At 46.3% G+C, this 24,070-nt stretch overlaps 1 protein-coding gene across 1 annotated transcript in view; it reads left to right on the top strand.

The window, feature by feature from the left end:
* DNAH10 (dynein, axonemal, heavy chain 10) overlaps positions 1–24,014 on the top strand; it is a gene marked incomplete at its 5' end in the record, with an annotated part of 55,382 nt that extends 31,368 nt beyond the window's left edge. Inside the window, 33 exon segments of the mRNA XM_010152299.1 lie at positions 1–57; positions 733–905; positions 1,287–1,380; positions 2,431–2,598; positions 2,900–3,088; positions 3,747–3,918; positions 4,833–5,036; positions 6,031–6,111; positions 6,558–6,755; positions 7,391–7,552; positions 8,105–8,279; positions 9,121–9,302; positions 10,033–10,169; positions 11,025–11,242; positions 11,589–11,810; positions 12,021–12,168; positions 12,693–12,972; positions 13,333–13,562; positions 14,262–14,535; positions 14,962–15,066; positions 15,516–15,670; positions 16,427–16,581; positions 16,823–17,006; positions 17,580–17,780; positions 19,178–19,387; positions 19,719–19,814; positions 20,438–20,609; positions 21,035–21,151; positions 21,513–21,724; positions 21,811–21,978; positions 22,236–22,416; positions 23,360–23,505; positions 23,868–24,014. The exon segment at positions 1–57 is cut by the window's left edge and continues 15 nt beyond it. Of these exon segments, the coding sequence (XP_010150601.1) occupies positions 1–57; positions 733–905; positions 1,287–1,380; positions 2,431–2,598; positions 2,900–3,088; positions 3,747–3,918; positions 4,833–5,036; positions 6,031–6,111; positions 6,558–6,755; positions 7,391–7,552; positions 8,105–8,279; positions 9,121–9,302; positions 10,033–10,169; positions 11,025–11,242; positions 11,589–11,810; positions 12,021–12,168; positions 12,693–12,972; positions 13,333–13,562; positions 14,262–14,535; positions 14,962–15,066; positions 15,516–15,670; positions 16,427–16,581; positions 16,823–17,006; positions 17,580–17,780; positions 19,178–19,387; positions 19,719–19,814; positions 20,438–20,609; positions 21,035–21,151; positions 21,513–21,724; positions 21,811–21,978; positions 22,236–22,416; positions 23,360–23,505; positions 23,868–24,014 (5,613 nt within the window).
* Between the last annotated feature and the right edge of the window lie 56 nt (positions 24,015–24,070).

The raw sequence follows: 24,070 nt of genomic DNA, 5'->3' as shown, positions 1-24,070 counted from the left end.
CCTGCTGAGCAATCACTGAATTTGATCTATGCCTCTATCCTGAAAGGCCACACTGCGGTAATTTCACTGTTTTTGAAGGATTTCTCAAAGGTTTACTGGTTTTAAGTAAATAGCTATTTCTCTATTCTCACAAGACTGTAAATCTTCTGTTATAATTTTTTTCTCTTGTTTAGAACCTCATGCACACCTTTCCCTTCCTCTTCTCCTTCTCAAGAGATGAGTTTACATTTTTTGATAAATTGTTGAGTAATATGTAAACTTTGAAGTTATCAGATAATTTATAAAACTGGTGCTTTTCCCGGGCTGAAACCTGTGAGCGGTTTGGTTACAGTTGCTGTAACCAAACACACAAACGTCAGCAAACTCCTTCCTGGATGACAGCGAAAAATGTCTAATGCAGTAGGCTGCATTGTTAACAAGTACACTGCAGCATCGTGTAAGAAAAGAGCTGTTTATTTTTTCTGCTGTGGAAGTGCTGTAGAAATCCCAGTCGCAGAGTTTGAGGTTGTCTTCAGCACTGTGCAAGCTCGGGAGTGAAGATGGGGCCTGCCCAAAACTTCTCGCTGCAGATGGCTCATGCTACACAGGAATATGAGTTTCTAAAAACCTTTGCCCTCAGTCATTTGATATATACTGAGCAGGGTTAGAAGCTGGAAAACGGAAGATGTTTAAGAGCACAGAGTTCTCTCTGGGCAGTCTCATGAAAACACCTCTTCTTTCTCATGTTTGCAGATGTTCGATGAGTCTGTATCAGCCATATGTGACAAGATTACTGTGTGTACTTTGGAGCTTTATAAAATGATTATTCGTGACCTACCCCCTACTCCTTCCAGATTCCATTACATTTTTAACCTGCGGGATCTTTCCAGGATCTATAATGGACTTATTCTTACAACTCCAGAGAGGTAAGAGCAGAAAAATCATCTTCAGCAGTCATACATCTATTTATATTGGATGAATCTGGGTGAAGATGAGGTAATTTGGCACATGAAATCAGACACATTGGGTCACTTTTCATCAAACCGTCACCAAAATGAGAAAATGTTCAGGAACACCATAAATAGGGATATCACCCCTGATGACAAACACGGGTGCGTTAGCCTTTCTTAAATAAGATATCCAGAGGTAAACACGGGAGCAAATTAATTATCTGACCTTATGAAAAGAACAAATGCAAAAAGAGTAAAAATAAATCCATGCAGACTTTGGTCAGTGCTGTTCACCGTACAGCCTTAGGAGTTGTGTCAGCTCATTTGGTGCAGTCTGATATTTCCATGTTAATGTAGGTTTCAAACAGTGACCCAGATGGTGAGAGTTTGGAGAAATGAGTGCCTGAGGGTTTTCCATGACAGGCTGATTAATGAAGCAGACAAAGCATTGGTGAGTAATTTCGTTCAATTTTTAGTAGTCACTGACTATTACTATGGCAACTAATTTGCAACAGCAGCATCACCAACTGTTGCACTCAGGTCTTGCAGTCAGACTGCAGGCTTGTCTAACTGCTATGTTTCTCCATTAATTTAAAACATGGCCAGTGGAGTTTGCTTTGCCAAAATAAAGTGACTATGGCAGACTGAGTGAGCAGATCTACTGAAGGAAAAGAAAGTGTTCCTGGGTTTGCCTGTCCACGAAAATTGGTTAGCAGTGGCACAGGTGAGAAACTGTGAGAGCAGTGCAGGGGAAAACTCAGGAAATCACTTCATTCTTGAGTCAGCATTTTCCTTTAGGAAGGATTGTATCAGAATGTGACTGTACAATCAAGTAGTAAAAAGCAGGGTAAGAGCTGAGTCCTTAAACACTGCATTCAGTTTTGGCTATTAGGCAAACTGGAATATGCTCCAAATTATATCTCAAGAGAGGATAGTGCCAGTTTGATACCTTGAGAATTAGGGGAGGATTTGGGTAAAGTTTGCTCATGTGTAAGCAACTAGCTTAGGTAAAAAGAGGTAGATTAAGCTGGCTTCAGATTTTTCTGCTCAAAACTTTCTCTTCTAACATACAAAGCTTAATTTTTACAATGCAGAATACGTACATTGCAGTTTTTCTGTATTTGTACATTCATTCGGAATTATAAGATTTGTGAGAAATCTTGGTGGTGAGACATCTAAGAATGCTGAGAAGGAAGGTTTATTAATAAGGTATTTACACCAATATATGAGAAGGTAGGTTTTTTTTAACAGGCTTATCCTTTTCTGTCTTAAACTTGTGCAGTCTGTTGGCTTGAGTGGTTCTTGAACAGCCTATTAGGTCATTTTAGCTCACACAGAACGCAATAGGGGGTGGTGGTCTTCGGATCTTCTAGTGACATACACATGCCCTTGAAAGCAGTCAGTACTTGAGCAAGTCTCTGCATTATCACCCCTCGGAGTGTTACTGGGTTCAGAATCATCTGCTTTGTTGTTTTGCCTGACTCATTTCATATACTTGAAGGTACAAGGTCATATAAAAACCCTGATTGAAGACAATTTCAAAGATGACTTGGAGCAGGCCATGAGGGATCCTATTCTTTTTGGAGATTTCAGAATGGCACTGAGTGAAGAAGAACCTCGTATTTATGAAGATATCCAAGACTATGATGCAGCAAAAGCTCTCTTTCAGGTAGTGCATCAGCTGGGAACTTTGCCTGATTCTATCTCTGTGCCTGTGGAATGGGAAGGAGCCTCAAACAGTAGGAAATATGTTCCCTTTCTGTGTGCTCATAAAATTTCATGTGCACCGTTACCCATTTGGGGTCTGCAGTAATGAAAATTGAGGATCAGCTACAGAGTCAGCAGCGTTTTCAAACCGTTTGTTTTCTGTGAGGAAGGGGAAAGGAATAATGCTGCTAATGGGTTGTCATTTTATTAATGTTATTGTTTCCTTGGTCTCCTAGTAACATTCTGCTCACCTTTCTCTGCAGGAGATTTTGGAGGAATATAATGAAGTTAATATTAAAATGAATCTGGTTCTCTTTGATGATGCTTTGGAACACTTAATCCGTATACATCGCATCATACGGATGGATCATGGGCATGCCCTGCTCATAGGAGTGGGAGGCTCAGGAAAACAGTCTCTAACAAGACTGGCTGCTTACACAGCTGGATGTGAGGTTAGTGACCCTGCAGCTTTGCAGAGAGAGAAGGCAAGGAAAGCAATACTGAGATCAGGATTAAATTAGCGGGGCAGCAGGAGGTCAGTCAGTCAAGATAAGATCAGGCTGGCGTCTCTTGCCTGTGGAGAGACAAACAGGGTGAGGTGATTGCTAGGAGGTCTAGGATGATGGCTGTGGTCAATCTGGGCAGGAAGCTACCAGTGCCTGAATATGGATTTTGGCACTGGGGACAGAAAACAAGGATGGGTTTGGCGGCAGACAACTAATAGTCCCTAACTGTGGCTTTTTTTATGGATGCATATTACGGGAGCACTCCAATGCTGCTTGAAGAACCTTGTCATGATTGATACTGTGATAGTTCAGATAGGAAATGTTCCTCTCACAGAGGTACCTTCAGTCTCTTACAGAGCCTGTTGGCTTGGAAGGGAAGAACAGAAAAGGAGGATGAACATGAAACAATTTTGAAAATGCAATCCTGCAGGGTTGTACAAATGTAACCTTTTAAAAAAATGCAGTTCATAATTTTTTTATACTTGCACATTTAATGACGATCGGGGCCAAACCAAACCCCGTGATCCAGTCTAATTGAAATCCAGAGTTAAACATCATGTCTTGGGTCCATCTGTGTCTTCTCAGTATATGTTTGCATCCTTAGGTATTTGAGATCATCTTGAGTCGAGGATATGGAGAAAATAATTTCCGAGAAGATTTGAAAAATTTGTACCAGAAGCTGGGTGTTGAGAACAAGTCTGTGGTCTTCTTGTTTACGGATGCCCATGTAGCAGAAGAGAGTTTCCTGGAGCTCATCAACAACATGTTAACTTCAGGTGACACAGCCACCCTCAGATACCCCCGACCACTATCTGCTTCTGACTCATCATCTCTAATGGATCCAGCCATTACGGTTTCACACCCTGTGCTCTCGGCTGCTTTAGCTAGTTGCACCTTTCCGTGCTACCTGAAATGATCTTGGCTTTAATAATGGCATTTTCACATCTTACCATCATTTCTGGGTCTGGGAGGCTATAGGGTTAATTCACGCTGGTCACATGGTGCAGGATGCTCAGATTTCTTCCTGGACTGAAGTATGACTTCAGCTTCATTTGGGCACAAACCCACCTTTTGTCCTATTGGCTTTTCAACGGCATTCACCTGAGCTGCAGCAACTGCTGATATATATCTGCATGCCCTAAAGGGTAGTTTAGCATCTTTTAGTGTATGCAGCAGCTGGCACTGCGTGACCACCCTCTCTGTGGAGGTTCCTACACAATCTCATTTGAAAACAGATGTGTTAAAGCTTATCCCTTTCCTTGGTCCAGTTTTCCCTGTTCCTGATCTACTTATGTCTGTCATTAGGTAACATGCAATATTTGCCACATGATTAAGAGAATGAAAACGGGAACTGATGGTTTGTAGACACTGATGAAGATTTTCTTTGAAGAGTTAAAAGCACTGTATGTTATGTGGCAGTTTGGGTATGCTGCTGAAGACTAAACAAAAATGAGTTATTCTTCTCAATCCCCTTGCATCATCCAAAGTACAGCCTCTCTATTTTCCATGGGGGCTGGGGAGAGGAGGGCAAGCATAGGGAGATTAATAGGTTCATTCAAAATGACCCAGTATCATTTTTGCAGAACAAGGTTTAAAATCTGTGAGTCTGGTTTCTCATCTGCCTATCCCCAGCCATATGGTTTTCTCTTCCTGGTTCTTCTCACTAGCGCTCTCTGTCCTTATGTTACAGGAATGGTGCCGGCCCTTTTTCCAGATGGTGAAAAAGACACCATACTAAGTCAGATTGGAGATGAAGCTGCTAAAGCTGGCATGAACCCAGCTAAAGAGAGCATCTGGCAATATTTTGTAAACAAATGTGCAAACAACCTTCACATTGTCTTGGGGATGTCCCCAGTTGGGGACAGTCTGAGAACGTGGTGCAGAAATTTCCCAGGTATCAGTTGTCCACACTGCTTGGGCCCTTCCCTGTGAGATACAGGTTTGCGTGCAAGGGAGAGTCTCCAGTGGACAGTCAGAGATGTCTGGCAGTAAAGCTAAACAGAGCAGGTTTCCTGATTAAGGATTTACAGTGCATGATTTTTTTTCCAGTTAATTACCACATATCAGCAAGTATTATTGATTAGCATTTACCAGATCAGTTCATTTTCCAGCTGAACAGCTGCAAATCAATTGGTCATCCTCATTGAACTGGAAATACACATACAGCCTATGTCTGCAACCTCTCCTCATAACATCCCAGACTGGTTTGGGTGGGAAGGGACCTTAAAGCCCACCCAGTCCCCCCCCCTGCCATGGGCAGGGACACCTTCCACTAGACCAGGTGGCTCCAAGCCTCATCCAGCCTGGCCTTGGACACTTCCAGGGATGGGGCATCCACAGCTTCTCTGGGCAACCTGTCCCAGTGCTCCCCACCCTCTCCGGGAAGAAGTTTATGTAAGAACACGTGGTATTAAATCATGGTGGTAAGATGGTGGTAAGAGAAACATTTTTGTATCCAAAGCCAAAAAAAAAGGCATGGTGAGGGGACACACACTGAGAGAAAAAACAGCTGAGCCTGGTGGATGCTGCACTTCAGCAAGTGGCTGGAAGGAGTCCTGGGAGAGCAAGACACCCTTGAAAGATGGGGTGGGTGGGAATCCTAACCCAGGCATTAAAATACCTTGCTGCAGCTCTTGACTGCATCCTGTAGAATGGTAGAGCCTAAAGAATAGTGCAGTGGGGTTAGCAGGGCACAGCTGCCAAGTCGATTGCGTACTATCAGAATGGAAGTATTGACTTTGTGGTGAATATTGTTACTAAGCACAAGTCAAATAGGACAGATCCTGCAGATTCTAGGTGCAAATAAAGTTAAGCACGGGACTGCCTGGCAGATTAGGATGTAGTTTTACAAAGGAAGTTTTCAGATAACTCTATCCTTTTATTTTAAGGTCTTGTCAACAACACTGGTATTGACTGGTTCTTGCCCTGGCCGCCCCAGGCCTTGCATGCAGTTGCACAATCCTTTGTTGGTATGTAAAATGTCCGTATTTTAACCCATCAACCCTTGGAATAGCATAAGAAATAGATTCTTTACTTTGCAGTTTTGGTAGATTTCATCATTTGGTTTCCCATTGTGCTTGTTGCCCTGAGTCTAAATGGGTGATACAAAATCCCAGTCAAAAAATGGTTTTGAATGGAAGTTTCTTACTCAAATAGATGAAAAAATTGCTAAAATTCAAGTTCCCAACTCTGCAGACGTGTCCCGCCTACCAGGAGGTCCAGGTTCTCTTCTGCCTCTGCCTTGACCTTGCTTTTTGCCCCAGAAAAGACTTTTTTTGTGCCTGGCTTAGTTGTACATAAGACAGAGGGTAATTGGCAGACTCTTTAAAAAAAACCCAAACAAACAAAAACCAAAAACTACACACACCAAAACAACAAAACCTTTGACATTTTCATTTCTTCTGCCCAATTTTAGGAAATAGCACACGCATCCCGTCAGAGAGCTCCAAGTCAGTGATTGAGCACATGGTCATGGTGCATGAATCTGTAGGAGATTTCAGCAAGAGGTTTCTGCAGAAACTGAGACGTAGCAACCATGTCACACCGAAGAATTACCTTGATTTTATCCATACTTACTCAAAATTGCTGGAGGAGAAAAACGAGTTCATTTTAGGTAAGGCTGTGTAGAGGTTTTCTACTTTTTAATATGTGGTTTAAGTATTTTAGAGAGGAAAAAATATTGTGGTGAGAATCCTGCATGTTACCCACATTATGCAAAAGTCATTTTATCAGTCCTATCTCAAATGCTGTGCTGGTTTTGATATAGGACCAATATCCTGGCTGCGTGAGAATGCCCAGACTCTGTCTGTCAAACCATGGGCTCTCTGCAAATTCTTTTGTGCATGAACCTGAGCCAGAATCTCCAAACCAGACACTCCTCTGCTTGGGGGGAACTCATTAAATCCAAGACCAGCTCAGCCTAGCTCAGGGTTGGACATTCTTCCTCAGGCAGCAATGCTTATTCATACTTCAGTGGGCATGGAGGTATGTAAAGAAGGTGAAACATGAGCAGTGTGCTATGGAAAGCAAGTTGGGGCACAGGGGCACAGCTCAAGTGACATTAACACCATCTTGAGTGGGTGGCTTAGGAAAGGAAAGATCTCCCAGAGTCATTTCCCTTTCATAATTGGGGTTGCCTTGCTGCAAAGGGCACCTATAAGGATATTTACCTTCTGTGAAACTGTCTGTTGCTGTGTCATAGTCCACAATCAATGAATCACTAACGTTTCTCCCTTTTTTTGTACCTAGCACAATGCAAACGGCTGGGCCGGGGCTTAGTTAAACTGAAGGAAGCTAGTGTACAGATGGTTGAGCTGAACAAGAAACTTGCTGAGCAAAAGATTGTGCTAGCAGAAAAATCAGCTGCTTGTGAGGCTTTGTTACAAGAGATTTCGGCAAACACTGAAGAAGGTAGGTAGTTTACAACTAGTGAAATGTCCCACAGGCCAAGCAAGGCTCACATAGTCTGGGTTGGGTTGGAAAGACCCTATAAGAGCTCCAGCTGCTTACAGAGGTAACCCTCTTGTTCTGTCTGTGCTGACCTAGTGTCCTGCTAGAAGAGCAGCTCCCCTGTCTTGCCCAGATTGCCATTCTTACAATATACTTGGCCTACAGGACGTCACACAACTCAGTACTCTCTTCTCCCACCCTTGTCTTCCCTTTCTGAGTGTAGGGCGTAACGTGGGAAAGAGGCATTAGCAAGAAAGGGACCTTCTGATTCAGAAAAATACCGTTGGGAGGAAAACCAGGGGGAAGTATGGGAGGAAAAAAGATTGTGTGTTCTCTTGTGTGGAACACTAACCGTTCCAAACCTGGTGATGGAACTGCACACTGGCAAGCTAGCAACAAAGTACTGAGTTGATGGTAATTCCTGATTTTCAGCCAAGAGCAGAGCTATATTAGTGTATGTCCTGTATGCAAATGTGAATAATCCATTTATGGTCCTGCCTTTACAATTCCTAGCTGAGGAGAAGAAAAAACTGGCTGAAGAAAAAGCTGGGGAGATAGAGGAACAGAATAAGATTATTGCTGTGGAGAAGGCGGCTGCTGAGACAGCTTTGACTGAAGTCATGCCTGTTTTGGAAGCTGCCAAACTGGAGCTTCAGCGGCTTGACAAGTCTGATGTTACGGAAATCAGGTGACTCATTTGGATGTACAGTAGCACAAACTCTGGGAAATTCAGAGAGACCCTTGTTTGCAGGGTCTGAACCTTAGCCCCACCTTTCTCACCTGCATGGTGTGTGGGTAAAGGTCAGGACATCAATTGTCCATGTGCAGAGGTCACAACAGAATCTCCTGATTCTGAGCCCAGAATTTCCCCTCAAGCCCGTTCTTCCCCTCCTTCCTTGGATGTGTTCCCCGTAATTCTCTACCCTGTGTCTGCGGCACTGGAAACTGCTGTGGTTTCTGCCTGAGCAGCAGCTGTCCAAACCCCTTCACTCCTCCTCTGGTTTTATGCTGTGTGAATACCAGTGCCACGCACCAGTTATTTTTCAAGAAAGCTTTGATAGCATGAAAATGTATTTCACTGCTAAATTAACTTCTTCCTGTGTTTTTATAGTACATCTTGTATTTGGGGAGAGATAGGAAAGCACATCCAGTCCTTGGCACTCCCCAAAATAGCAACAGCTCTCTCCTTCTACTTGTTCAGTCTCCTTTTTCTCGTAGATCTCTGGATTCTTCCTGTACTGCTTCTCCCAATGGACACCTGCTTCACTGCCCTAGGGAAGAGTATCATGTCTCCGGATTTTAGGCTTTCCACTGCTGAAATCCCTTAGTACTTCGTTGATCAAATTGTCTGACTACAACAGTCGGTTTTGAGCTGTTGACAGTTGTTAATTTCTTGTCTGGCCTGAATTATCTTTTTCACTTTGTGCAGGCTGTCTTATGTCCTAGCTCGTGTTGTATTGCAACGGCTCTCTTAACGGGAAGTGCCTGTGTCTGGACCATGTGCTTTGTCTTTTTCATCTGTTTTCTAGATCCTTTGCCAAACCCCCTAAGCAGGTGCAGGCTGTTTTGGAGTGTGTTCTTATAGTGAGAGGTTACAAAGAATTAAACTGGAAGACAGCCAAAGGAATGATGTCTGAGGCCAACTTCCTGCGGTCCCTGATGGAGATAGATTTTGACGGAATCACTCAGAGCCAAGTGAAATCTGTCCGAGGTAAATTACTGACCTGTTTGCTTGGCGTGATTGTAGCATCTTGTTAACGTGGTTAGCCATGTCAGCAGCAACCCTTCCAGCGTTGTTTGGAAGGGTGGGATTCGCTTTGTGCCAAGGGACAGCACTGTCCACAATGCTGCAGGCTGGAGTGCCTGGATTTTTCAGAATTCCAGGACCTTCTGCTGTGTGTTACATCCTGACACTTCGGTTTAGAGCAGGCAAGACACAAACAGGACAGCTGAGCAGGCCTGCCGTCTGCTTTTAGCCACTTGGAAAGTAGAATCATGACCTCATCCATGTGGTGGCAATTGAAATGTGATATGTTCAGAGTGGAAAGAAGATAAGCCATATCTAAAGGTATGGGCCAAACTTCGTGCACGCTCCCGAGGGTGTAATCCAGAGTAATTCCATTAAGATGGGAATTTGGCCCTTTGAACAAAATTGCATCTGACTGCTGCAAAGAAACCAAACCACGGTCCTGAGACATGCTGAACAGCTCCTGAATGCAGTCCCTTCTTGGAGAAAGAGCTTGAGAAATCACGAGCAACACTCTGCTTGTACTGTGACAGCCCCGTAGCTTCATCTTAAGGGCACTGTCTCCTCAGTATTCTGACGGATGTTTCTTATTGTCTGCCACAGCACTGCTTGATAGTGCGGGAAAGCTATTTCTCCGAGGATTTCTGCGCTGTAATTCATCTCACTTACAATATTTTTGTGTTTGCCTATTTAGCTCTGTTGAAGAAACTTAATACTACCTTCAGTGAGATGGAACTTGTTAGCAGAGCAGGACTGGGAATGCTGAAGTTTGTTGAAGCAGTGATGAGCTACTGCGATGTAGTTAAAGAAGTCAAGCCGAAGAGAGAGAAGGTAGAGTGTGCGGATGCATGACCCTGATGAGAAAAATACGACTCAGCAATTTCCTAGACTGCCTCTTTCTCCTCTTGGAAGTGCTTCAAAAGAGGTGTTCAGGCACTCTGTTGCAGTAGGGGTGAGGCAGGTAGTCAGTGTACACCATTGCTGTGTGTGTTGTGTCGTGATGCTGTGATGTGGGTTCCCATCGTGCCAGTGCTTGAAGGTGGAGGGAGGAACACGTTCAGTTGGAATTTGGTAATCTAACATGCTTAGAAAAACACAGTTTACAGCTGTCTACTGAAAACAGACTTTAAAGTATGGCATTTGGACAGAGCAGAGCCCAGCAGTAGACAACATCCACGTCCCTTAAGCACAGACCTTTTTTATAACTTTCCAGTCATTCTAGAAAAAGTTATCTGTATTCCCAAAGGAAACCTAATGTCCAGTAGATGCTGCTGGGAAACTTCCTTCAAGGAAAGGTTGTTATATACAGCTGACTACTGAGAAAGCGTATTCGCTAGATGATGAGTCTGACTGTTTTTGAGGTCTCAATACTGTTGTTCTTAAGCAGATGAACCTCCTGTTTGTCACGTGATGGCAGTCCTGCCGACCTCCGATGTCAGCAGGGCTGTTCCCATGCTTCATCTACCTCTGGTTTCAAAACTCTAGGAGATTTATCTGCTTTGGAGCTGCAGGATCAGACCATGATGTACATGTTTGGGATGTTATTTGCCAGTTATTTGGGCTTACACTGTTTATTACCAGGACATTTTATATGAAATAGCTAAAAGAAATCTGAGAACTTAACACTCTTCTCCAAAGTCTTACTTTCCTCTGATATTCTTATGTTTCCTTCAAAATGCCATGTAGGTGGGTAGGCTAGAACGGAACTATTACTTAAGTAAGCGGGAGCTGGAAAAAATAAAGGCAGAGTTGGCAACCATTCAGGATGAGCTTAAAGCCTTGGGGAACAAATTTCAAGAGGCAATAAAAGAAAAGCAACAGTTACAAGAAGAAGCCGAGATTATGCAGAGAAGATTAGATGCTGCTGACAAGCTCATCTTTGGCTTGAGATCTGAGAATGAGAGGTGAGTCTAGATTCAAAGAGGAACATTTCTTACATTAGAGGGTCATGTGCCAGGGATAAAATTTATGTCACTTCCTGTGATGTTTGCTTCTGGGAAGATCTAATATTCATTAGCTCTTGAAAAACAGTAACAGTTTTTAGTGCAGAAGACAAAGGTGAACTCCGATCAAAAGGAAGATGGTTCAGATCAGCTCAGTGTCTGTGGCCATCAGAATAGTGAGAGAACAACTGACTGTAAATTTGGGCGTCTGTCTAAACTATCTAAAGCAGCAGCAGCTGGAAATCCTGCACATCAACCTCATCTCCCTGGTACAGACTGACCCTGGATTCCCTTTTAATTCTATCAGGTGGACAAAGGAATTAGAGGACTATGAAATACGGAAGGTGAAGTTGCTTGGAGACTGTCTACTCTCTGCTGCCTTTCTGAGCTATGAAGGAGCATTCAGCTGGGAGTTTCGTAATGAAATGATCTATCAAGTGTGGCAAGAAGATATCCTCTCACGAGAGATTCCTCTCAGTCAGCCATTTCGGTTTGAAAACCTCCTGACTAATGAGGTGGAGGTTAGCAGGTGTGTCCAGTCAAGATGCTCAGTGACTACTGAATGTGAAATTGTGGAATCTGAGTTTTGACACTGTTCTCACAATCACATACACTATATGTTTCTCTGTGTGTCTAATACTGTGCTCAGTGATTTGCATATCTTTACTGAGAAATGAAATGTGCTGCTCTCCCATCAAGTTTTTGTCCCAGCCTGGTCTTTGATCCTTTCTGTTCCCAGGTGGGTTTCCCAAGGATTGCCTCCGGATGAGCTCTCTATCCAGAATGGCATCCTGACAACATACGCAAGCCGCTTCCCACTCTGTATTGACCCACAACAACAGGCATTACATTGGATTAAGAAGAAAGAAGAAAAAAATAACCTGAGGGTAAAGATAAATGATCATTTTACTTCTTTACTGGTTGTTTTACAAGCAACATAAATGTCTGTCACCTTCCACGATCAATCAGTTAGGTACTGACACGTGTGTTGACCACTGTGTCCCTAAAATAGATAGTGAATATCAGACCTTCGATTCTTTGGGGTGGATGGTTGGTCTGGGAGCTCAGCCAGCCTTAGCATATGCAGAAACAGTATAACCAAAAGGCTTTAGACTGTGTTTTATCTCAGCTCCAGGATGGAGTTTTCATGTGGGACAATTAACACAGTCAGAGGTGCAGTTGGAACTTTGAAGAATAGTTCTCCAAATAGAAATTATTCTCCGCTGATCAGGGGAAAAAAAAAAAGCACCTCTACTGTTTTGTAGCCGTGCAGTTCATATCATCTGTAAGAGGAAAGACGGAACGCAACAAAGAGCCAACCTCATTAGTGCTGGCAATGATTGTAAAATGGTAACATTCAGCACATTGAATATCAGTTCTCTCTTCATATCTCCCCATTATTCTCTTGCAGATGGCTTCCTTTAATGACCCAGATTTCCTTAATCAACTAGAACTGGCCATAAAGTACGGAAGCCCTTTCTTGTTGCATGGTGTCGATGAGTACATTGATCCTGTGATAGACAACGTCTTAGAGAAGAATATCAAAGTTGCACAGGGACGAACATTCATTGTCCTGGGTGACAAAGAGGTTGACTATGACAGTAATTTTAGATTGTACCTGAACACCAAACTGTCAAACCCAAAGTATTCTCCCTCTGTGTTTGGCAAAGCCATGGTTATCAATTATACAGGTAAGCAAAAGTGTGTATTTAGGTTCGAAGTAGTGATCATGCTGTAGTGCAAGTTTAGGGCCTGGGCGTTTGAAACAGCAACAAAACTCTAAGAATTCATAGTCTCCCTTATACTTAGCATCTGATTTAATAGAAAATTCTTTTCACTCCTCTCTTTTAACCTGAAACTGAGCTAATTACCTCATCCTGCATCTGTCAGGCTAGGATGCTTTGGTAGAGTTAAGATACAGGGTTATTAACCAAGTCACTCTGTTGCATCACTGTAGTTTTATGAGATGATTGAGATGAAATAAGCTGTGTAAATGCTCTCCTTGTGTTTGAAAATTGACTGTGTGCTGTGTACATGTGTTGTATCTGTAGTTACGTTAAAGGGCCTAGAGGATCAGTTGCTCAGCATCATTATGGGTTTTGAAAGAAAGGAATTGGAAGAACAGAGAGAACATCTCATCCAGGAGACAAGTGACAACAAAAACTTGCTGAAAGACCTGGAAGACTCTCTCCTTCGGGAACTGACATCTTCCACAGGAAACATGTTGGACAATCTGGACTTGGTGCAAACCCTGGAAGAGACAAAATCCAAAGCTACTGAGGTATTGGGTTTGGGCTTTTTGGAGGCGTATCTACTTATAGAACACTGTCTTTCCTTTTTCATTGTGCTTCATCTTTCACCCTTGAAGCTCGGAATTAGTTTGAAAGGAAATAGAAGTTTCTCATCAGTATGTTGCATCTTTCAGTATTGGGCAGTATTTTATTGCATCATAGAACCAAGTCCTGTCTTCAGAACAGTGCTTATCAGTTCCAAAATAATTGTTGTTTACAGTTCTAAAGCAAAGAGCATGTGATGCATTTCTTTCAGCTCTGAAACAACCTTTGTCTTGTCTTGTATCAGATCTGAAATGAAAAATTCAGATATTTGTTACTCAGAGAGGCAGTAGAATCTTCGTCCTTGGAGGTTTTCAGGCTGTAGTTGGGCAAAGCCACAGCTGACCTGACTGGGTGGCGGTCACAGTCCAGCTTTGGGCAGAAAGTTGGATGAAAGTTCCCCAGAGGGCCTCTCCCACACTATTTCCATGATTCTTTGTAATACTGGCTTTTACTTCTCATAAATATACAGGGTGGGATTATTTTCTCCACCTGTTGGTTTTTACAGTTCACATTACTCGTTCAGGGTTAGCTGCCCAGATCCCCTGTGTAGTCAGCGGGGAGAGGCAGGCACCGACCAGCTCGGTGTAACCTACAGACTGGGTCAGCGCAGTAATTACATGTGTGTGCAACCCGTGTGTGGCTAGGTGATTGAAAAACTGGAGCTGGCTGAGACGACAGCGGTGGATATCGATCGCCTGCGAGACGGCTACAGACCAGCTGCCAGGAGGGGGGCCATTTTATTCTCCATTTTGTCTGAAATGGCACTTGTCAACATCATGTATCAGTACTCACTCGGCTCCTTCTTAGAGGTTTTTGGACTCTCTCTTCGGAAATCCATGCCCAGTCCTATTCTTCTGAAGAGGTTAAAAAACATCATGGATACGCTGACTTTCAACACCTATAACTATGGCTGCACAGGTTAGTGGGAATTAGGGATGGGCTGATGCTCTGTTGTGCAAATGCTTCCCCAAAGCCATGCCGTCAGCCCGTTTGTGTTAAAAAGGCAAGTTACCCAGCAGTGAAGGCAGTAATGTTTGCTTCTTGGTGTTGGTTCCCGTTTGCACTTTGCTCCCTACTCTTTCTGTCCAAAGAAACTGAATGTTGCCAGCGTGGCTTTTGAAGAAATGCTTTTCTTGAAAGGGTTTGAATGGTAAGTCGCAGCTATGGATCTCACGTCCCTGGACGTAGCTCACAGATGCTGTTTTGACTGTGTGAGCCTGATCCAAAGCCTTTGTTCACCCTGATCTGTGCGGGATGACCAGGTGCAGGATGTGGATTTAAAGGCTATTCCAGTTCCACAAGTTTTAGCAGCTGATTTTTTAAAATACTGTCCTTTGAATGTAGGCTTGTTTGAGAAGCACAAGTTACTGTTCTCCTTTAATATGACGGTCAGGATTGAACAGGCTGATGGCAGAGTTCCACAAGAAGAACTGGAGTTCTTTTTGAAAGGTAAGGTGAATATTTTTATAGCAATAGCTAAACTTTCGAAGGTAGATTTTGGTTAGATGATTCACTGTAAGAGTGAGCACCTAGAGAAACCACTGGAGATTGCTGAACTGTGCTGGTTTATACAAACCGTGGATTCTGCTATTTCTGCTTTTTTCACTGTTAAACAGCGAAGAGGCAGATGTTGGCAAATCTCACATTAGCTAGCTGGATGGGACCTGAGAAGGTCGTCTTCAGTTGTTTCCTGGCTATGTGTAAATAATGTGAGAAATGGTTGCAAAGATAGAGCTCTGGGTAAAATGCCATCTTTTCTTCACCAGACCAGTTTAATCTTACAGTGCTTCCAGAAACAAATTTCCAAGTGGTTCCTCTGTGCAGTGGGACTGTGTGTGTGGTCATGGAGTGCCAAATTGATGACACAGACATTCACTCTGGTTTCTGAATGTGACTAGGCAATATTTCCCTGGAGAAGAGTGCACGAAAGAAACCGTATGCCTGGCTTCCAGATCAAGGCTGGGAAGACCTAATTCGCTTGTCTGAACTATTTCCTGAGAAATTTGAATCTCTTCCAGATGATGTTGAAAAAAATCCAGATGTATGGAAAAATGTACGTGCTTTTCTGTGTTCCTGTGCTCTCTCCTTGTTTTTCTGCTGGTGCTGAAGGTTCAGGTTTGATGCAATGTGCCACACCGCTCTGCAGGAGGCATGTCACTGCTGGCTTTCTCTGTCAAGGCCTTGCTTTTCTTCTTGACCTCAGCTAGTGACTGGCTTATTTCCAGAAGAATTAGGGCTGTTATTATTTAAAAAACAAATCAAAAAAGCTTCCCTGGTATACTGTAGATTTTTTTATTTTCCAGTCAAATGCCTCAGATGAGTTATTTGCCCTGCTGAAGTCAGTGGGATTTTTGCTGTTGATTTCAGCAGTCAACATTTCACTGTTAATCTGGTACCACTAAGATGCACTTTGATCTTCCTGAGGCAGTGAGTTCTACAGGCCAGTCACACACAGACGTTCCTTTGTTCTGCCTTTCGTTTCATTCCATGTCTACTTGCTTTGTCAGAAGTCGCACTGTAAGCAATCTGCTAATACTTGTTGCTTGAGATGGTATTTTCTGTGTCTCCAGAGAATTCCTTGACATACAGCGCAAGTACAAATGTGCTTCTGGGCTTACACATACTGAAAAAGTTGAAATTTTTACTTTCACTCCATCTTTTCGTATTCCTTTGTAGGTGATTCACTTTATTCCTTGTCCTCCTTGTGTCTCTTGGCCCCTCATTAATCAAATTGCTCCTCTGCTTCCCTAGTAATTTCACGGATAGAGCCATCTGCCCCGTTGCATTGTCTCCCATCTTCTCTTGCCAGTGGTATGATACCGATGCTCTGGAGCAGGCGCCGCTCCCCATGCAGTACCAGAGCAACCTCTCGAACTTTCAGAAGCTCCAACTTCTGCGCTGTTTCCGGGTGGACCGGCTGTATCGGGCAGTAACGGACTATGTTACTCTGACCATGAGTGAGAAGTAAGTCACTCTCTTGTTTCAAATCCGAATCACACCATTCAGGTATTTCACACCGAATTGGGGTTGTAATCAGCTGTGTAAATGACTTTGTAATGTGCCTGAACAATGGAGCGTGCTTTGTCTCTACTGTTTCCCTGTGCAGTCTCAATGAGCTCTGATGTCAGCATAACGTCATCTTTTACACAGGATGGCCGCTCATGTTCATCAGCAGGTTAATGTTCTTCTCTTCCTTTCCTACCAGGTATGTGCAGCCCCCCGTGATCAGCTTTGAAGCTGTCTTCAAGCAGAGCAGTCCCTACTCACCAGTTGTGTTTATCTTAAGTCCTGGCTCTGATCCTGTCAGTGACCTCATGAAACTGGCCAAGAGGATGGGCTTTGGAGGGGACAGGCTCAAATTCCTCGCCATGGGACAAGGTCAAGAAAAGGTAGTTTCGGGGGGAGGGTAGGGCTGTGCTGCGTGCAGCAGGTCAGTTGAGCTGAGTTGTTACTCTGCAGCCTCTCAGAGGTTCCTCGGTTACCCCATGAGTCCATATGGACACGAGTTGATTGGAAGTCACGGTGTTTGCTATCGAAAAGAGATCCTGCCGGTCCTTCCTGTAGCTTTGCTGTTTGCTGTGGCCACTAAGGCAGGGGTGTCCAGAGCCTAGCAGCTTACTGAACTGGCTGCGATTCGGTCACTGGGAGAACTCCTACTAGATTGCCTTAGACCAGCACTGCCCAGACCGATCTTCGCTCTCTTCGGGGCCATGCATACTCCTGCACTGTTCTGAAATACTTCAGTGTACTGCGTGACTATTAATTTCAAAGGGAATTAATGAAATGTTAAAAAAAGCATCTCAGAGCAACTGCTTGGTATTGGAAAAGGCCTGTTCTCAGCAAGGAGCATTCTGGTACATCTACTAAAATAACGACAAGGCTGAGTGGGTTTGCTAGCAGGAAGAAATCTATTGCACTCACCCATCAGAGTCAGTTTGCTCACAGACGGTTCCCCTCTCAAGATTGCTTTGCAGATGCTGGGGAACGCGGTGGTTCGCGGCGAGTGGCTAATGCTGCAGAACTGTCACCTTTTGGTGAGGTGGCTTATCAGTCTGGAGAAGGCCCTGGAGAAAATTACAAAGCCTCACCCAGACTTTCGCCTCTGGCTCACTACTGACCCAACCGAGGGCTTCCCAATCGGAATACTGCAGAAGTCCTTAAAGGTACTGTGCCATGGGGAAACCCCCCATCTCATGGCTTTTTGTCTTGATAAGCCAAATCCTTGTTTCGTCATCCCATTTGTCTTCTGGTGATGTTTTCCTTTGGGTGAAAGCTGTTGAGCTATGTTTTTCGGAAGCAGTTATTTCAGAGGTTTGTGAGTAAACCTGAAAACATGACAAATGCTCTTTAGAGTCAAACATCACCACAGGTGAGGAATATCAGGAGAGACAGAGATGGTCCCGTCAGCGCTGATGCGGAAGTGCAGGGCTGAGGTCTGTGTCTGGCCTGGCCAGTGCCCGCGGAGCAGACGTCGTAATAGGATAAGGGTTTCCAGCTGCAGCATTTATCACAGCCACGCTGAGCTGATTATTCCGAAGGCATGAGCCTGATGCCCACCTAATGTTGTCTTCCATGGCTGCTTTACTTGCGTTGTGGTGAACCAGCCCTGTAAACATAATCATTTTAGTTCATGGATTTGAAAGCGGTAAAGCCGTGGCATGACAGATCCCTCCGCATGTGCTGGGCTGGCAGTGCTTAGTGCTGCAGTGGGGAGAAGGGAGCATGACTCTAGCTGTAGAAGGCTGCAGATAAGTACCGTGTAGGTCTGGCCATGCGTGAGAACAGAGGTTTTGCAGCACTGTGAAGAAGCTGCCAGAAAGCTGGCTCTGCCTTGGTTTGATCATCAGCAATGCCATAGTGAAGCCATCCTACTGTGCTGATAGGTAGGACACACCAAAATGTTGAAAGCACTGATACTGCAGTAACGTAGATCTTCAAGTACGGTAAATATTGTCATGTCTTTCCAAGAACATGACTATTTCTAAAATAATACCAAGTTTCTCTTTACATATGGCTGTTTACCATGATAAACTTCAGAGGTCTGTTTGATATCTTTACAAAGGAAAAAAATCCATATTGATGTGAATTTGGGAAGCTGTTCGAGCTTGTGTTGTGGAGCTTACTTAGACAGCGTGATAGATTTACAGCTTGTTTTCAGCTTATTTCCTGCTGCAGAGGGATCAGACAGGCTGGATCAATGGGCCGAGGCCACTGGATGAGGCTCAACAAGGCCAAGTGCAACGCCCTGAGAGGAGGGGGCAGGGAGTGGGGGTCAGTCTCTTCTCCCAAATGACAGCACAAGAGGAAACAACCTCAAGTTGCACCAGGATTGGATATTAGGGAAAATGTCTTCCCAGAAAGGGCTGTCAGGCATTGGAACAGGCTGCCAGGGAGGTGGGGGAGTCACTGTCCTGAGGAGCATTTAAGACAGGTGTGGATGAGGTGCTGAGGGACAGGGTTTAGTGGTGGTATGAGCAGTGCTGGGTTAACGGTTGGACTTTCCCACCCAAACCACTGTGAGGTTATCCAGCAGTCAATGGCTTCTCTAATTATTCAATAGGTTGTGACAGAACCACCTAATGGTCTGAAACTGAACATGAGAGCCACCTACTTCAAAATTCCCCAAGAAGCCCTAGAGCAGTGCCCACATCCGGCCTTCAAACCCTTAGTCTACGTCTTGGCATTTTTCCATGCTGTGGTTCAGGAGAGAAGGAAGTTTGGGAAGATTGGCTGGAACGTACCATATGATTTTAATGAATCTGATTTCCAGGTAAGAAAATAATTAAAAGGGCTCTGATATTCTTGAATTGCTTTTGAAAACATGTAATCTATCCAGCTTTAATCCTTTCTCACAATAACATATTTTTCATTTTTTTCTGCTGCTGTGGGGTCATGTGGCCTCCCCCGAAATTATTTGGATTTCCAGTCCTTCGTGTTTATATTGCCTCTCTCATGGGTTTCTTTCCTTAGTATTTCTACTTTTTAATTATTGGAGAAAGTAATAACTGTTGGTTTTCAAACAAGGACTACATTAAGTAACATCTATGGATATGTAGAGCTGAGTTGTGAATCTTCTCTCACGTGTTCCACAACTTTATTAGGTCTGCATGGAAATTCTCAACACGTACTTGACAAAAGCTTTCCAGCAAAATGATGATAAAATCCCCTGGAGCAGCCTCAAATATCTGATTGGTGAGGTGAGTGCCTGCAGCGTCACTGAGGAACACTTGGTGGGGAAAGGATACAGGGGAGTGAAGCCCTTCCTGCCTGGGCTGTGCCATCAATCTCCTGCGTAGCCCTGAGCACGTCCCTTAACCTCCCTGTCGCTTTGAAACAGGGCCAGCACGTGTAACTGCAACAGGGGAGTTACGGTGCTTAATTAATTTTGAGGGAGAGCCCTGGGGATCCTCTCGTGGAAGGCACCGAGCGCCACAACGTCAGTGTTAGCCCGGTGGTGTAGTGCTGCTGCGAGAGCTCTACCAATGGGCCCTTCCAGAGCTCTTGCGGTGCTGGGCGAGCCGCACTGCGTCCCGGTCAGGGCAGCTGCTGCGTTTGCAGCGCTGAACTGCTGAGGGTGAGCTGGTACCTGGCCATAGATCACCGGGAGTGGCTCTTAGGAGTACCCGGAGCAGCTCCCTCCAGGCTAACCCCGCTCGTTCCCCTGCAGCAGGGCTGGGGGGATGTACTTGGCACGCCTCAGGGGAGACAGTGCTGCCCTGTACTGCAACAGCAAAGAGTATTTTGGATCTTTTGGTGTTTTTTTAACTGTATTTGCTGCTCCAAAAGCCAGTGCTGTAACATGGATGTAACCAATTTCTAGGTCATGTACGGTGGGCGCGCAACCGATAGCTTTGATCGTCGCGTTCTGACCGTCTATATGGACGAGTACCTTGGTGATTTCCTATTTGACACCTTCCAAGTGTTTCATTTTTATAAAAACGACAGAGTTGATTATAAAATTCCACAAGGGACTGTAAAAGACGACTTTGTTGGTAAGAAATGCTTTTCCTGCTCCATCAGTTAGTGTTAAAAAAAGTCTGCTTCCAGAGCAGAGTCGCTCCGTGCAGCCGTCGCTGAACGGGGCAGTAGACGGGCACTTTGGGCACCGGGTGTGTACATGCGGCGGTGTCACTGCCGGTGTGTGGCTGTGCAGGCGGTGGGAGCTCGCCAGCCCCCTCCTTGCTTTAGAGAAAGAAAATCCCCAGGTAAGCAGCACGTTAGTGGTGTTATTAGTAAGTGATACGTTTCCATGGGGGGGTGTATTTCATGCTTAAAAATGGTTATCCGATCCTTGCCGTGTTTCATCGCCAGCTGTAACATCTGTCTTTTCCTCGGGCCGAGCAGTAACAACACTCCCTGCGGTGCTCCTTCTGGCCCGGTGGCTGCGGCTTTAGGAGTGTGTTTTTGTGCTGCAGAGGCGTTTTTTTGAATACTCCGGAGGTGTTTGGTCTCCATGCGAACGCCGAGATCGGCTACTACACACACGCGGTTCGTGACATGTGGTCCCATCTTCTGGAACTGCAGCCTCAAACGGGTATGTCCTCCGTTGCTGTGAGGTGGTAGGTTAGGAGTAATGAGGCGGTGAGCTCCTGGCTGTGGGGACGGTGCTGCCAGCCCACCTCGGCCTGCCCGCTGTGGGCACCACAGCCCGCTGCACCAGGGCAGCCTCGGGGGAGAAGTGGGTGATCCAGAGGGCATGGTGGGATCGTGTCGTGGCCATGGGGAGTAGAGGCAGCAAAACAGTCGAGACTGGGAGGCGGGCAAAGTGCCGGCCCTGCCAGCACGGCCCCTGTTCCGCAGTCCTGTGGTGCGGAGGGTGAGTGAGGTCGTAGGGAATTAACCGCAGGAGGGGGACCCTACGCGGCTTTAGCGTCACTAAACCATTTCTGTTTCAGGGGAGAGTGGGACAGGAATTAGCCGGGATGAATATATTGCCAACGTTGCTAAGGATATAGAGAACAAAATGCCGCAGGTGTTCGATGTTGACCGGATACGGAAAGGCTTTGGACCAGACGTAGCCCCTACGACTGTAGTGCTGCTGCAGGAACTGGAGCGCTTTAATAAGCTGATCGTTCGAATGGCGAAGTCGTTGGCTGAGCTGCAGCGCGTAAGTAGGAGCGAGCACAGCCAGCGGGGGCCATCAGTCAGGCTGGCCCTGCTCCGGGCTGCCGCTCAGACCCACCCTCCCTCCAGGCCTTGGCTGGGGAAGTTGGAATGAGCGCGGAACTGGAAGAGGTGGCCCAGGCTCTCTTTAACGGGCAGATTCCTGGAATCTGGCGGCGGCTAGCCCCCGACACGCTCAAAACGCTTGGAAATTGGATTCTTTTCTTCAGCGCCCGCTATAACCAATACAACAGCTGGGTGAGTGCCTCCCCGCAGCTCTTTGCTGTGTTGCGCAGCATGCTGGGCTGTGCGGATCGGTGCATGTCAGCGAACACATGCTGCTTCATGTCGCTTACTTCGCCTAATGCAGGTCGCCACCCAGCACAATGATCCATCCTTGCGTGGCAATGCGAGACACGCAAGCTGCTGGCTCGTCCTCAGGAGCACCGGCCTCTGGGCGAGTCCCAGGGGTGGCGGGAGAGCCGGGCGCTGCAGGTTGTGTTCTCTGGTTGCAGGTTACGGAGCACGAGCCCAGGGTGATGTGGCTCTCCGGCCTGCACGTCCCAGGATCCTACCTGACAGCTCTTCTCCAGGCTGCCTCCAGGAAGAACAAATGGCCCCTGGATCGCTCCACCCTCTACACGGAGGTCACCGCGTACAGGACTGCGGACAACATCGACGAGGGGTTGACTCAAGGTAGGCGTTTTTGTGGCTATTTGGCAGAAACAACGCAGTAGTTAATTGGGGAGAGAGCGAGCAATTGCTTGGTGTACGACTGCATCCCCGCAGGCAGTACCCCAGGGTACGCGCTGCCCATGGTCTCGGGCTGGGAAGGAGCTGGCTTCGGATTTCTGCTCCCCCAGCAGGATCTTCCTCCTTCAGCTCGTCACACGTTGAGCTTCCGCCTCTCCCTCGCTCCCTCTTCTCCCACGATGTCACAGTCTTCGGGGGGCTGGAGCCTCACCCCTCCCTGCGGGTTGTAATGGTTTGAAGGGGATGTACAAGCACAGCGCTGTACGGTGGGTTGGGTAAACGCCCCTATGAAAGCTCTAGGATTGCTAACGGTAACGGGCGCTGGGTGACGGGACAGCTCAGCCGTGCTTCCGAGGGCCACACCTGATGGGAGCGGAGGAGGAAAAGAAAGATCTGGTGGGTTTTGCTAAACCTGACTTTCAGTTAGAAGTACATCCCCTTGAGGGCTTACTTAGACTGTTATTTACTATCATTTCATCAAAATGCTCTGTATTTGGGCCTGACTATCCCGGCCCCTCCCTCTCGTCAGCCGTCCCACAGGAGCCAAGAAGCTCTCTTAGCCTTGGCTGGCACCTGGGAAAGTGCTTGGCAGATGGCTTCCGCCACAGGGAAAAGGCGGCCAGCTCCCGCTGTGGGGAGAAGGCCTGCAAGCGAATCCCTATCTGTTCCCAGTCACGTTTATCGTATGCGCTCCAAGCGAGACAGCCTTAAGCTGGGGCAAATGAAAGGCGGGAGGTAAACCCAGACACCGCAGGTAACTGTACTGGCGCGTAGCCGCAGCGTGCTGGAGCGAGCGGTCGGGGCAGCCGTCGCAGGAACAGCCGCTGCCTGAAACCGGCGTCGCTGTCGCTCCCTTCACCCGAGACGTTGGTTTGTGTCTCCACAGGCTGCTTTGTGTCTGGGCTGTTTCTGGAGGGGGCGGACTGGGACGCGGAGCATGGCTGCCTTGCCAGAAGCCAGCCTGGCGTTCTGGTGGTGGAGTTGCCCATCCTGAGGATAATCCCCACGGAAGCACACAGGCTCAAGCTCCAGGTACCGCTCCTTAACCCTCCTCGGTTCTCGCAGCCGGCAGCCCCTTCCCCCTCGGCATAAACAGCCACGTTCCAGCACCAACCCGCCGTGACACCGCTCGTACCTCAGCCACCCAAGCTTTTCTGTCTCGGGGGTGATGCGCCAAGGGGTAATCCACCTCCTGCCTCCACTGAGGGACACTCACAATCCCACCGCTCTCTCCGCCGTTTCCCGTTATCAGTTAATGGCATAAGGGATGTTTAGGTTTCGGGTACCGGCTAGTGAAGACGTGCACCAAGGGACATGAGCGTGGGACGGGGCCCTCCCTGCTCCTCAGCCCCGGCAGCACTGCTCAGCACCCTCCTCTCTCCGTGCTCTTTCAGAACACGCTCCGGACGCCCGTGTACACAACTGCCCGCCGACGGAACGCCATGGGTGTTGGCCTTGTTTTTGAAGCGGATCTCCACACCACGCAGCACCTTTCCCACTGGGTCCTGCAAGGCGTCTGTCTCACGCTGAACGCAGACTGACCGGCCCACGGTGCGTTTTCCCCGCAGCCTCTGGCTATCAGGGGGGAGGGAAGAGG

Source organism: Eurypyga helias, unplaced genomic scaffold (assembly GCF_000690775.1).
Source record: "Eurypyga helias isolate BGI_N326 unplaced genomic scaffold, ASM69077v1 scaffold17435, whole genome shotgun sequence".
NCBI lineage: Eukaryota > Metazoa > Chordata > Aves > Eurypygiformes > Eurypygidae > Eurypyga > Eurypyga helias.
The sequence above is the reverse complement of the archived record's forward strand: the minus strand, read 5'-3'. Positions and strand labels throughout refer to the sequence as shown.